This window comes from Erinaceus europaeus, chromosome 6 (assembly GCF_950295315.1).
Source record: "Erinaceus europaeus chromosome 6, mEriEur2.1, whole genome shotgun sequence".
NCBI classification, from domain to species: domain Eukaryota; kingdom Metazoa; phylum Chordata; class Mammalia; order Eulipotyphla; family Erinaceidae; genus Erinaceus; species Erinaceus europaeus.
The window spans coordinates 21,960,094-21,975,519 of NC_080167.1; the positions used below are offsets into that span (position 1 = coordinate 21,960,094).

Sequence of the window (15,426 nt, forward strand, 5' to 3'; positions counted from 1 at the left end):
GTTTCTGTGGGGAATAGATGTTTTAAGTGATGAAAACAAAGACCACCACCTGGCCTGCTTTTGCATACTGATCACAACTCACAACTGTGAATGAAGTATCCCCTGGGTACACAGCCATCTATAACCCATGCATACTGAGACAGAAGGACCTTGAGAGGAATCAATCAGGTAATATTGATTTGCATGAAAGATCCCTCCCTCTCTGAAAATGCAAATAGGAAAAAGAGGAGATATAGCAGGTTGCTCTATTTCTTTGGGGGCATCAGAAGATTGTGTTCAATGATGATTCCCATCATGACTTGGTCCTCTCTGCTCTTAGCCCTACTTATCCAATGTGCAGGTAAGTAATGGTAGAGACAGAAGAAAGGACTTTGGAAAGATGGATGGGGATCTACTTCCTCTGCTTTAGCAGTTTCTCTATATTTATGTCTGTTTGTTTGCAGGATCCTGGGCCCAGTCTGTGCTGACTCAGCCATCCTCGGTGTCTGGAAACCTGGGGCAGAGGATCACCATCTCCTGCACTGGAAACAGCAGCAACATAGGGCATAGTACTCATGGAAATTATGTGTCTTGGTACCAACAACTCCCAGGAATGGTCCCCCAAACCCTCATATACCAAACAACCAAGCGATATTCTGGGGTCCCTGATCGCTTCTCTGGCTCCAGGTCTGGCAGCACAGCCTCCCTGACCATCACAGGGCTCCAGTCTGAAGATGAGGTTGACTATTTTTGCTTTGTTTGGGATGCTAGTCTAAGTGCTAACACAGTGCTCCAGGCCAGTAGGGAAGTGAGACAAAAACTATTTTAACTCCTTTAATCTAAACAATGAGCTCTTTCCTCCTTAGATAAGAAACATGAGTCAACACAATCAATGTATTTCTCCAAAACTGTGTGGAGGGTTTGTCATTTCTTTACCTAGTATCTATTTAAATGGAAAAATACTTTTCTCAATTCAAAGAGAATTGTGTGGAGCACACATATGGTGACTGTCCTAAGATGAATGTATTTGACTACTTGGACTTCTATAAATATGACCACAACCTTGCCTATTTTTTCCAATATAATTGGCTACATAGAACATTCTTGTGGGGAATGCCCCACAAAAAAAAAGGGAAAAGCAGGTGTCTCTTTGTCTCTTTTGGGGAAAGCAGGTGTCTCTTTGTCTCTTTCCATCTCTATCACCCATTCCCTCTTGATTTCTGACTTTCTCTATCCAATAAATAATAAAGATAATAAGAATATTTAATAAAATAGACTTAGAACTGGGAAATTTTATCTGGTAAAGAGATAAGTGGCTAAGAATGTTGTAGTATGGGGCTGGGCAGTGGCATAACCAGGTAAGCTCACATACTATGAAGTGCAAGGACCAACACAAGGATCCAAGTTATAGACCCTGGCTCCCCACCTGCAAGCAGAAATATTTCAGTAGCAGCGAAGAAGCAGCAAAGCTGGTCTGCCTGTGTCTTTCTCCCTCTCTGTCTCTCCATTATCTATCAGTTTCTATCTGTTCTAGCTAATAAAATAGAGAGGCTGATAGAAGCAGGGGATTTGTATTACCAGTACCCAACCCCACCAATAACTCTGGAGCCAAAATAATTAGAAGGTTGTAATATAAATATTATTGAACTGTATGAATATTATTGAGCTTTTAAGAATGATGATACTGTCTTCTTCACCTCAATTTGGGTGGAGTTAAAAAGTAGTCATATTAAGTGAGACAAGCCAAAAAAGAAGGATGAATTTGAATTTGGGAAGGTCTCACTTAGTCATAACTTGAAAACACAAGAGCAGGAAGGAAGACACAATATCAAACCTAGACTGCTTTGGTTTCTCTCTCTCTCTCTCTCTCTCTCTCTCTCTCTCTCTCTCTCTCACACACACACACACACACACACACACACACACACACACACACAAAAGGCTCCAGGCAAAGAAAGGATTTGGGGGCTAGAGGGAAGAAGGAATTTAGAGTCCTGGTTCATAATGATGTAAAAAGAAGAATTCTATTTTAAATTGCTCTAAAACAAATTGTCCAAAAAAAAAGTAATACTACAATATCTGTTTCAGTCCATGTGGGACTATGTTCCCAACTTAAACTATGATCATATAATGTTCAGATTATATGATTATGGGGGGAGCACATGGAGGAGCACACAAGGGCCCTGGTTCAACTCCACAGTCTCCAGTTGCATGGAGTAATCCTTACAAGAAGTGAAGCAGAGCTGTGGATGTCACTTTTACTCTCCAACTCCCTATCTCTCCTTCCCTCTTGATTTCTCTCATTTTCTACACAATAAAATGACAACCCTTCAGCTTCATTACTCGGGTGAGACCTTTCCTTTCATAGTATACTCTAATTCCATCTCAGGTGGTTCACTTTCTAACAAAGTCCCAAAACCTAGATATACACCAGTTTCTGTGAGAGAGAGCATATGATCACACGTATCCGTAAACTACTGCAAAATATATACCTGAAAGCAGAAGTACACTAGAGTTTGCAGTGAGTATCCCCCTAACACTTCCTCTCCACTATTCCAAGCTTTGGATTCATGATTGCTCAACAACTTGTTTGGCTTCGTATGTTAACTCTCTTTTCAGTCACCAGGTTCCAGATGCCATCAGGATACTGGCCAGGCTTCCCTGGATTGAAGACCCCACCAATATGTCCTGGAGCACCGCTTCCCCAGAGACACACCCTACTAGGGAAAGAGAAGGGCAGACTGGGAGTATGGACCGACCAGTCAATGCCCATGTTCAGCGGGGAAGCAATTACAGAAGCCAGACCTTCTACCTTCTGTAACCCACAATGACCCTGGGTCCATGCTCCCAGAGAGATAGAGAATGGGAAAGCTATCAGGGGAGGGGGTGGGATATGGAGAATGGGTGGTGGGAATTGTGTGGAATTATACCCCTCCTACCCTATGGTTTTGCTAATTAATACTTTGTTAAAAAATTATCATTCCAATTATTTGGGAAATGTACATATAAAAAACTATAAGAAAAATAAAAGTAAAAGTGACATTAAAACCATTAAAAACATTAAAATTCTCTTTGTTGTGCATTTTTGCTCTCCAATGTTATGACCTACCAAATAAATTCACATAGAGCTGTAGTTATGAGACAGAAATGGAACAGCATGCCAGGAAAGGGGTCCCATACAGAAGACCAAGGTCCCTTTAGTTCCCTTGTTATCAAAGACACTGGAAGGAAGGAGATAATGAATTTGTTTTCAGGTTGAGTTTGGGATTTTATTGATTCATAGGTGGTTTCTGTAACATGCTGAATATTGTTAGACTGTGGGAACAAAATATGTGTTTATTCCCCAAGGAAAGTGAATTATAGATTTATTTCACAGCCTCATACACAGAGAAGAGGATGAGTTATGAATGTGCAGACACTGGGAAAATAAATTAATAATAATAATATCATTTATATATCTTGAGCACAGAAGTCAAAGTTCATGAGCAAATACAATTCAGAGTGTTAGTTGACTGAATCTCAGGTAGTACTGCTTTTGAGGATATGAAATGCAGTTGTTAACTAACAATATGATAAAGATAATATGGCCTGCAAACCATCATTCTTATGCTAGTTTTCATTATTTAAATTTCAAATGTTCTGTAATACTTGAGAATAATGACTCATCAGAAAGTTTGATGCATTTTTCAAGTTCTTTGTCCATCAAATAACTGGTTCTAAACAGGGAAAATGCATGTAGGAAGTTCAAAAACAGGTTGTAATAACTGAGGTAAGGAATGTCATGACATAAGATGCACAGCTGAAAATCTTACTATAGGTGAATACTAGAAGGTGATAAAGTACAGTCATAAAAAAAATAATATTCCTGGGAATTGGGTGGTAGCGCAGTGGGTTAAGCGCAGATGGTGCAAAGCGCAAGGACCAACATAAAGATCGCAGTTCGAGCCCCCAGCTCCCTACCTGCAGGGGAGTCGTTTCACGGGTGGTGAAGCAGGTCTGCAGGTGTCTATCTTTCTCTCCCCCTCTCTGTCTTCCCCTCCTCACTCCATTTCTCTCTGTCCTATCCAACAACAATTACATCAATAATAACTACAACAATAATACAAGTACAACAAAAGGGAATAAATAAATAAATTTTTTTTAAATTACAAGGAATTTTATTATTTTATTTTTAATATTTATTAATTTATTTATAAAAAGCAAACACTGACAAAAAACACAGGATAAGAGGGATACAAATCCACACAATTCCCACCACCAGAAATCTCTATTCACTCCCCTCCCATGATAGCTTTCCTATTCTTTATCCCTCTGGGAGTATAGACCCAGGGTCATTATGGGGTACAAAGGTGGAAGATCTGACTTCTGTAATTGCTTCCCCGCTGAAAATGGGCATTGGTAGGTTGATCCGTACTCCCAGCCTTTCTCTCTCTTTCACTAGTGGAGTGGGGCTCTGGGGAATCAGACACATTGGTGGGGTTGTCTGCAGGTTCCTTATCTGCAAGTAGCAGATAAGGATCTAGGCTTTCTGAGATGGAACTTCTCATGGACTTATGCCCTCATGAAGCATCTCACATTCAATTATCTCACCTTACAATCTCTAAGCATAGTTTTTAGTAAGTAAAAATAAACCTCTAATAGAAAATGGGTAAGATAGTATTGTCACCAAAGAAACTTCCAGATGTATCCTATGTACATTCAGTTTTCTTTGAATCTCTACTATAACATACTATTGGCATGTACATTGCCAAGTTCTTGGCTCAGGTTTAACAAATTCTGCTTCTTTATAGCATAACAACACCAAGTGATGATCTTTAACCCTGATATTTCTCGCTTCTGAAGCTTTCCCCTTGCATGTTGGGATTAAGGGCTTAACAATGTGACGTTAATATGTTAATATGTAACCAAAAAGCCACCTTCTGCTTGCTATATTCTCAGTTATGAGAAGACCCACAGGAAAGGAGAGTTCTTCTTGCCAGGGAGGAAAACAGTAGAGGGCACATTCTCCCAGGCTTTGCACACAAGGAGACAAGTTGCCATGTCAGCATGTCACTACACTTCACTTAATGCTGACCTAGATCTATATAAGACAGGCGGATCTTATCTGTCACTCAGTGGATGCATGATGAGGTCAGACCTGAAGAGTGATACTAGAGCATAAACTGGCCCTGAAGTCATGGAAAGGAGGAAGGGTGCTCTATATCTTGATGTCAGAGATGAACAATGGATACACTTTGGGTAGGCAGGACGTGTCTGAGATGGGTACTGGGTACAAAGTCACACTATGGTTCTTCTAAGCCTGAACACTAAGAGGCACTAGAGTTCTGTCGCTATGGGAAACAGATTGTTATTCAGAGTGATGAACACAGAGAACACCACCTGGCCTCCATGTTATCCTCTGCTCATGACTCACAGCTGTGAATGAACATTCCCTTGGTACCCACACACCCATGCCCCATACACACTGAGGCAGAAGGACTTAAGACTTCGTGAGGAATCAAACAGTTGAGTCTGATTTGCATAAAAGATCCCCCCTCTCTGAGAATATAAATAGGACAAAAGAGACACATAGTGGGGGAGTTCTATTTCTTTAGGTCCAACAGAAGATAGTGCTCAGTGATGATCACCAACATGGCATGGCCCTGTCTCCTCTTAACACTCCTCATTGAGTGCAAAGGTAAATAATGAGGACATTTGAGAACATGAATGGCCTTTGGAACATGAATGGAGATCTGTTCCCTCCTCTTTATCAGATTGTCTATATTTACATTATGTCTATCCCTTTACAGGATCCTGGGCCCAGTCTGTGGTGACTCAACCATCCTCAGTGTCTGGAAACCCAACTTAATGGATCACCATCTCTTGCATTGGAAACAGCAACAACATTGGGGATAGTACTAATGGAAAATATATGTCTTGATACCAACATCTCCCAGCAATGGTCCCCAAGCTTCTTATATATGAAACTACCAAACGATATTCTGGGGTCCCTGATCGCTCCTCTGGCTCCAAGTCTGGCAACATGGCATCCCTGACCATCACAGGGCTTCAGTCTGAAGATGAGTCTGATTATTATTGCCTTGTTGGGGATGCTAGTCTCAGTGCTAACACAGTGTTCCAGGCCAGTAGAGAAGTGAGACCAAAATTACTTCTTACCCCTGTGATGACTCTTGAATCTGTATCTCCATTTCTCTAAACAGAACACTTTCCTCCTTAGAGATTAAACATGAGTCAACACAATCAACAGATTTCTCCAAAACTGTGTAGACATTTTTTTATACTTTTAACCAATATTTATTCAGATGGCAAAAGTACATTTTATTTTCCTTAATAAAACAAATATTTACAGCACACATCTTGTGCCAGTTCTAAGAGGCACTTGTCTACTTTGAATTTCATAAATGAGACCACAGCCTTGGTATATTTTTCAACAGTTAACACAGAGAATATTTTGTGAGGATTACCCATCAGTGCTGCATAATGGGTAGAACAGGACTTTAAATCACAGGACAATAGAAATCTGTGAAAAAAAGGAAAAGTAGAAAAAAAAAAAAAAGAGGAAGGAGGAGGATAAGAAGTACTAGAAATCAAAGTGTGTCTTCATGTAATAATTGCACACACATTGAAGTAAGTATGAATAAGGAGAAATTGGGGCTGGGTGGTGGCACACATGGTTGAGAACCCATGTTAAAGTGCACAAGGACCCAGGTTCAAGTCCCCAGTCCCCACCTGTAGGGTGAATGCTTTGCAAGTGGTGAAGCAGTGTTGCAGTTGTCTTTCTGTATACACCCCCCTTACCTCTTGATTTCTGGCTGTCTCTATCCAGTAAATAAAATAAAGATAATTAAAAAATTATTATTTTTAAAAAATATTTATTTTATTTATTTATTCCCTTTTGTTGCCCTTGTTGTTTTTTTATTGTTGTAGTTATTATTGTTGTTGTCATTGTTGGATAGGACAGAGAAATGGAGAGAGGAGGGAAGACAGAGAGGAGGAGAGAAAGATAGACACCTGCAGACCTGCTTCACTGCCTGTGAAGCGACTCCCTTGCAGGTGGGGAGCCGGGGTTCGAACCGGGATCCTTATGCCGGTCCTTGTGCTTTGCGCCACCTGTGCTTAACCCGCTGCGCTACAGCCCGACTCCCAATTTAAAAATTAATTAGGGAGTTGGGCGGTAGCGCAGCGGGTTAAGCACAGGTGGTGCAAAGCACGAGGACCGGCATAAGGACCCCGGTGTCTATCTTTTTCTCTCCCTCACTCAGGAGAGAATCTTGACCTCCAGGGAGCTTCAGTCATTCATACTCATAAATGATAGATAGAAACCAGGAATCTTCTTCAGGGTTCTGAGCTAGAAGAAGTGAATATTCAGGTTGCCAAGGATTTGTTAATGACTATGTGGTAAGAGAAACATAAACAGGGAAGTTGTCCAAGTATGTACAAGCATGTCCAAGTATGTCACAGTATGTACAAGCCCATCATTGTTCAGTAGAGTTGGGCAATTCCAGGTCTCATATTATTCTCCTGCATCTTCCAGGGGAGAGGCTATTCCTACAAATTCACACCCTGAACCTGGGTGTTGGAATTCAGCTGATCTCTGAAACTGAAGATATAAGTTTGTTTGTTCTCTTGGGGATTCCTGAAAGTAAATTACCTGCTGACATCACTCAAAGGTCCCTGCTCAAGGGTATTTGTCATCAAAGAGTGGATTTAGTTACTGTCAGTGAAGAGAGTCCAATCTGCAGACCTGATATCTTCTGAATGAAAGGTCCTCACTGAACAATTGTGTATTATTGATCACAGGGAGATCCCACAGTGACACGTGTTTAGAATGTACACTCACCATCACACAGGTTTGTAGAAAGAATGGTGTGACAGGGAGGTGGCATGCTGATTAAGACTTTGGAAGCTCTAGTATGAACTGAGTCAAGAAGTGGAGCCAAGTTTAGTATGCGCCACAGTGAAGCACCACTACTCTCTTTTCCTCCTTCTCCCCTTTTCTAAATTTTTTAAATTATCTCTATTTTGCACTATATACCAGTATTGATACCATATGATACACAGTCAATGCCAATGCAACATGGGAATTATATTATGAAAAACATCAAGTTAAACATATACTATGTATAGTCACTCATTATATATACTTATGTATGTACCTTTAACTTTGAATGACTTTTTCAAAAAATTTTTTTATCTTTTTTTTCTTTTAACCAGAGCACTGCTCATCTCTGGCTTATGGTGGTGCGGAGGATTGAACCTGGGGCTTTGGAGCCTCAGGTATGAAAGTCTCTTTGCATAACTATTATGCTATCTACCACCCGCCCCTTTTTAAAAATTCTTAAGAAGAATAATGGTGTTTTTCTGTCCTTCATTCCATAGAAGAAAATGAGTCTAATGTATAAAAAAATAATGGAAGCAATAAATGATGCTCTAATAATTTATCTACTACTTTTTGCTGTGATCTATGACAAGAAGTTATAATATGAGAGATACACTCACCAATCTAAAGATTTGTTATACTTTTTTGTGAGGTATTAGAAATCAACAGATGGAATAGTAAATGAAAATATGTTTGATACAAATGCAATGAAATGTGTTGGTTAATAAATGAAATGCTTAAGTGTTGGCATATGCTAAACTACATTCAAAAGAGGATAAAGGAAATTCACAGCATCTCCTTCAGATTAATTAGCAACTTACTTTTAGTTTTTGGATGTATCAGTATGTTCCATAGATGAGGGCTCTTGTTTGCAAATAAAAATTGACAATGAAATCTAAAGTTTATCACATTCGAAAAGACTTAAAAGTAGAGACAGACCTTGATGTGATCCAGAGTAAACTAGTTATACTTATAATGATCCTGGGACTATATGATCATTTGTAGTGATCCTGGGACCTGTGCCTGCAGGGTATGCTGTAGTACTGACTTTAGTGCCTATAGCAGCACTCTGTGGACCATTCATTCAGAGGAGCCTAGTTCTAGGGCTGTGCTCTGTGTTTGCTGATGGAGTTCAGCAGCTGTGTCTACTCGGGCATGATAAATTCCCCTGAGGAGAGAGCTTCGTGCTGTTATAACAGAGGCTTCCTCCCAAGGATCTCCCATGTGTGACTTGTGAGTTGAATTGCAGTTTTAAAGCTCAAAGAGGTCTGGGAACTCAACAGGTAAATGAATTCCATTGAGAAAACCTCTTATTCGTGTGTGGGAATGGACTAAGTGAACTACCACCTGACCTCGTCTCCTCTGGTGTGCAGGTGTAGAAGATATTTAAAATATTAGTGTGTGTGTGTGTGTGTGTGTGTGTGTTGCTCCTCTCTAGGAATTTCTTACTCCAAGACACTTCTTTATTCCATTTTTTAAAAAATTAATGATTAATAGTAAGTTATAAAATTGTAAGAGTACAGGGAGTAGTTCCAAATTGCAGCTACCACCAATGTTCGCCCACCTACCAAATATAATAGCATAGTTCTCACAAAATCTTAGAAACTATTTGGTTTCTTCTCTTTCTCCCACCCCCTCTCTCTAAGGTCATGTATATGAGATCTCTAGATACCACATCTGAGTGAAACTTCCATAGGCATAATCCCCTCTGGCTCTGTCCATTTTGTCCCAAAGGACACAAAGTTGTCTTTTTTATTGCAGAGTAGCATTCCATGAGGTATATGCCCCATAACATCTTCATATGTGAAAGAGTATATCCTTTGAAAATGTACAATTGTGTAAATTAAAATGATATACACACATATTAAATGATTCTGTTTAAAAGACATTTATGATATTGCACATTAAATCCTAGAAATTCCCACATGTCCACCAGTTTTCATCTTACTTTTTCTTACTTTGTATGTGTACACACAATTCCTAATTTGAAAAGGCTTCTACCATATGACCATGTATGTTCTTGAATTGAGTAATAGGACTGAATTCCTATTAAGAGAATATGGGAAATGTGGGTTTTATCTGGGGAAAAATAACAAACGATAAATATATACAGCATAAAAAAATAGGAAGGGGCATGAGTTCTCTTCTCACGTACTGTCATCATCATAAAGATTTCCTCACAGATTGGAGAGGATCCAAAGGGAAGGAGATCTTTATCCACCAGGAAGGAACCATACTGCAGAGGACACAACCACAGTGGTCTTTCACACCAGGGGACAGGTTTCCATGTGTGACTTATCACTGATTTGAAAGTGATTCTGATCTAATAGCAGTTTGTCAGTTTATCCTAACACTCAATTGTCAAATGAGACAGGGTGAGATCACACACATGAAGAATCAGACTAGAGCATAAACATGGGCTTGGTCATGAAAATGTAGAAAACGTTTTCTATGTATTACCTTAAAGATGGATAAGGAAAGACCAGTGAGTAGGTAGAAGGTGTCTCTAATAGGTTCTAGTTATCATGTTTCACTATGATTCTTCTAGTCATGGACACTAGGAGGTGCTCAAGGACTGTTTCAGTGAGTACAGGTTGCTTCTCAGAGTAATAGAAAATTACTACCTGGTCTGCCCATTACCCTCTTCTGGGGACTCACTGCTGTGAGGGAAGAAGTATTGCCCACACAGTCTTGCTCCATCCATCCTGAGGCACAAGAACTGACTTAGGACTTGTGAGTAATCAAAATGAGGCACATCTCATTTGCGTGGGTGACCCTGCCCTCTTGGAGAATATAAAGAGGAGGCAGAAAAGAAGGAAGAGACATAGGGGGAAGTTCTACTTCAGTTTGGGACATAGAAAGAGAGGACACAGTGATAAGCTGCATCATGAATTGGACTCCTCTCCTTCTAACCTTCATTGTTCACTGCACAGGTAAATCAAGCTGGGGATAGAAAGATTCATCCTAGTAAGATGAATATGGATCTGCTTTATCATCTTGGAGTAAAATATTGATCACTATGTCTTTTCCATTTACAGGATCCTGGGCACAGTTTGTGCTGACTCAACCATCCTCAGTGTCTGGGAACATAGGGCAGAGGATCACCATCTCCTGCATTGGAGACAGCAACAACATAGGGCATAGTGCTTTTGGAAATTATGTATCCTGGTACCAATGACACCCAGGAATGGTTCCCAAACCTCTTATACATGAAACTACCAAACGACCTTCAGGGATTCCTGACCGATTCTCTGGCTCCAAGTCTGGCAACACAGCCTCACTGACCATCTCTGGGCTGGAGCCTGAGGATGAGGCTGAATATTACTGCTTATCTGGAGACATTAGTAATGCTGCCCCCACAGTGCTCCAAGACATTGGGGAAGTAAGACAAAAACCTCCTGTCATCCTTGATGGTTCTTCTTTGTACATTCTCCATTTCCTTAGAAATATCTGTTTATTGGTGTGTTCAAAATCTTGTGAAAACCCACTCAATGGATTTTCCCAAATGTTGCTTAATTTTCTCATGTTCTTTGTTTAATATCTATTATGACAGTAATAATTTTGTATTATTCCTGAATTAACACAAGTGTGTCTATACTAAGATAGCCTACACTGGTTACAGTTCATATATATATATATATATATATATATATATATATATATATATATATATATATATTTCCTGCTAGATTGTTGTTAACTAAGGACACAATTATTATTGTTGTTTCTGTTTTCCCAGACAATCATTTAACCCTGAATTGTGGCAGCCATGGTGATTAAACCTGAGAGCTTGGAGCCTTGAATATTAAAGACTTTTGCATAAAATTGATGCATCTATCCAGCCCCAGATTTGGAAGTTTTACCAATAATAACGACACACTGTTTATTTGCTATAAGAACTGGAACTATATACTGCCAAAATATGTTTTAAAAAAACACTTTAGGGGGCTGGGTGGTGTAGCACCTCATTGAGCACACATGTTATAATGTGAAAGGACCCAGGTTTGAACCCCTGGTACCCACCTACCCACCTGCAGGTGGAAAGTTTTACAAGTAGTAAAGAAGTGCTGCAGGTGTCTCTCTGCCTCTCTCTCTCTCTCAATCTCCCTTCACCTCTTGACTTCTAGCTCTCTATCCAATAAATAAATAAAGACTTAAAATATGAAAAATAAATGTTTTTGGGAGTTGGGCGGTAGCGCAGCAGGTTAAGCGCATGTGGCGCAAAGCACAAGGACCGACGTAAGGATCCCAGTTCGAGCCCCCGGCTCCCCACCTTCAGGGAAGTCGCTTCATAGGCGGTGAAGCAGGTCTGCAGGTGTCTCTCTTTCTTTCCTCCTCTCTGTCTTCCCCTCCTCTCTCCATTTCTCTCTGTCCTGTTCAACAACGATGACATCAATTACCACAACAATGTTAAACAACAAGGGCAACAAAAGGGAAAATAAAATAAATAAATATAAAAAAATTTTAAAAAAATAAATGTTTTTTAAAAAGAAAAAACATTTTAAATTTTAGTACAGAACCCACAAAAATAGATAAGAAAAATACTAGAAACCATGAGGGCCAGGTGATGTAGCACCTAGTTGAGCACACGTGTCACAATGTACAATGAACTGGGCCCAGGTTTAAGTCCCCAGTCCCCACATGGTGGTGGAAAGCTTTATGAGTAGTGAAGCAGTGTTACAGATGCCTCTCTGTCTTTTTCCCTCTCTACTACTTTGTTCTCTCTCAATTTCTAACTGTCTCTATCTAATAAATAAATATAAGGGGTCAGGCATACTGGGCTAAACATACTGGGCTAAGCGCACATAGTTTCAAGCATAAGGACCCAAGGAAAGATTCCTGTTCACACCGCAGGCTCCACACCTGCAGAGAGGTCGCCTCACAAGCAATAAAGTTAAATAAATGCAACAAGCAACATCATCCTATAAAGCCCAAAGCATTGTCTTGATGCTTGAAGAAGATTCCCAGGATTGAAGTGCTGTTGATCGAATATGGAGAACCTTGGGTTCAACTGGGAAAAATGAACACACAGTAAATAGTCCCACTAAAACTCTATGTAAAGAACATGATTATTCAGATAAAACTCTCATACAACAACAGAGACATCAATTCTCTTTAGTGTTGAGGGGATATAAATTGAATCAAGATCTCTATTCTCCAGAGAAAACCAAAAACAAACAAACAAACAAAAAAGAAGATGACCAAGCCCCCTACATTTTGTATAAAGAAGAAAAATCTCCACAGGGACTGGCACTGGTCATGATCCTGCTCTAAGAGAAGTTTATATGAGAGACACTTACTCTGTTCTGACCACTGAACAACTAGTTAAGAGGGTTGTGGGGAGATCATCCCTGAGGAGTCAAACTTAAGTGCAGAGATAGTCCAGAAGTCATAGAAAGACCACATATTCCTATATCTGTTCTGCCATTAAGAAAGAGGTAGGTAGTGGAGAGAGCAGCAAGGGTGTATGAGGGGGTCACATATGATCTCTGTTCAACACGTCACACTGTGGTTTATAAGTCACCAGGGGGCACTGGAGGATTGTTTGTGAAGGTTCTTGACTAATCAGAATGGGTCCACCTCTTAGCATTGCCAGATGCTTTCTACTTAAGATTGACAGCTGCTAGTGTTCCTATCTCTCATATCTATAAAGCTCCACCCCTGCCCAACATAGGTGGAGGAAACTGACTAGAGCCAAGTAATGAATCAGAAAATGATGGTGATCTTATTTGCATGAATAGATCCTCCCATTGTGAGAATGTGAAGAAAAGGAGCAACAGATTTTTAGGGGTAGCTCTACTTCACCTGTAGGGTCTTAAAATGCTGAACTCAGCAACAGTCTCCACCATGACCTGGCCTCTTCTTCTTATCTTCATCTCTCACTGCACAGGTGACTGAATATGGGGTGATGGGAAGGGGTCTTCTAAAAATGAATGGGGATTTCTTTCCTTGTCTTGCGGACTTCATCAACTTCATCTCTTCTATTGCAGGTTCTCGGGCCCAGTCTGTGCTGACTCAGCCAGCCTCAGTGTCTGGGAACCTGGGCCAGAGGATCACTATTTCCTGTGCTGGAAGTAGCACAAATATTGGGAATAGTTATTATGGTAAATATATATCCTGGTACCAGCAATTCCCAGGAGCTTCCACCAAACTTCTTATATATGAAACTACCAAACGGCCATCAGGAATCCCCGATAGGTTCTCTGCCTCCAAGTCTGGCAATTCAGCTTCTCTGACCATCAATGGACTGCAATCTGGGGATGAGGCTGACTACTACTGTCATTGTTATGATAATAATCTTAGTGATCCCACACTATTCTAGGCCTGTGGGGAAGTGAGACAAGAACTTACTATCAGTCAAGCAATGGGTAATCTCTGTGTAATCTCCTTTTAACATGACAGCTGCTTCCTTGTTTGTTCAAAAACTCTTCTCAGTGATCTGTGTAATAAAATGTCTATTGACTTCCTCATCCTCTCAAGTTTTCTCAATATATTTATGTGTTCTTGAATTGAACAGAAATCTGTGGATACTGGTCAGTTATATGAGGGGCATGTTAGTGCTCTATTGCTACCATAATGACCATCATAAGCTTGGAAGATTTACCAACAGAAATGTGTTTTCTCGTAGTACTTGAATCTAGAAATTTAAGATAAATAATTTGACAAATACAGGTTCTTCTAATTTTTGTATGTCTCTCGTATGTCTGATTATCTGTGATCTGTGTGCCCACCTTGGGTTATCTTTGCCTTATAAAAATAGTAGACCTAAGAATAAAACACAAAGCAGAACTTAGACTGGAGTTGGTGCATTGTACCAAAGTAAAAGACTCTAGGGTGGAAGGAAGAGTGTTTAGGTCCTGGAACATGATGGGAGAGGAGGACCTGGCAGTGGAGGGTAGGTTATGATGTGGAAAACCGAGAAATGTTACATATGTACAAACTACTGCATTTTACTGTGGACTGTAAATAACTAATCCATCAGTAAATAAAATAATGTTTTATTACAAAATAACAGATTTAATAAATTAGAGTCATTTAGTAGCCACACTGACTTTAATACCTTCATCAAAAATATCAAATGAAATCACATATTTGGACTTGATTTCCCCAGTAGATATTATATATTTTATGATTTTATGATTCAGTACACAGTGGTTTTTCAACAAAACATCAGGACACAGAGTTCAACAGTTTCTACCTCAATGTACTCAGCTACTGACATCTGCATAACTTTACCATTTACTGTGTATCTATATGTGCCAGACATGGGTGTAGAGAAGCTCAGTACATAAATTAACAATATGAGAAGGCCCTCATATTGCACAGGAGAAGACAACTCACCTGGGTTGTTTCTTTGACATGTATACGACCCAATCTGAACACAGTCCTCATTACACTAGAAGAAGTTTTGATGCTATGGTGTCCTCTCTCTGCCTGTCTTTCTGTCTATATCTATCTCAAAAAGTTGATACAGAGTAGAAAAACTCCTATGATAACAAGAATAAATAAAAAATAAGATATTGTGCTCATGGAACTGGAAATTTTTGTGAGAGACAGAACAAACAAAT

At 39.8% G+C, this 15,426-nt stretch overlaps 1 pseudogene and 2 gene segments (V, D, J or C); all 3 read left to right on the plus strand.

The window, feature by feature from the left end:
• Positions 1-263: 263 nt before the first annotated feature.
• On the plus strand, positions 264-808 carry LOC103127125 (probable non-functional immunoglobulin lambda variable 1-50). The segment is given in 2 exon segments: positions 264-340; positions 444-808. Coding segments are annotated over 2 exon segments (426 nt in total).
• A 9,875-nt stretch (positions 809-10,683) lies between these two features.
• LOC103127122 (immunoglobulin lambda variable 2-23-like) lies at positions 10,684-11,499 on the plus strand (annotated as a pseudogene).
• Positions 11,500-13,642: 2,143 nt separating this feature from the next.
• On the plus strand, positions 13,643-14,248 carry LOC103127121 (immunoglobulin lambda variable 1-51-like). The segment is given in 2 exon segments: positions 13,643-13,748; positions 13,849-14,248. Coding segments are annotated over 2 exon segments (402 nt in total).
• The last annotated feature ends 1,178 nt before the right edge of the window (positions 14,249-15,426 follow it).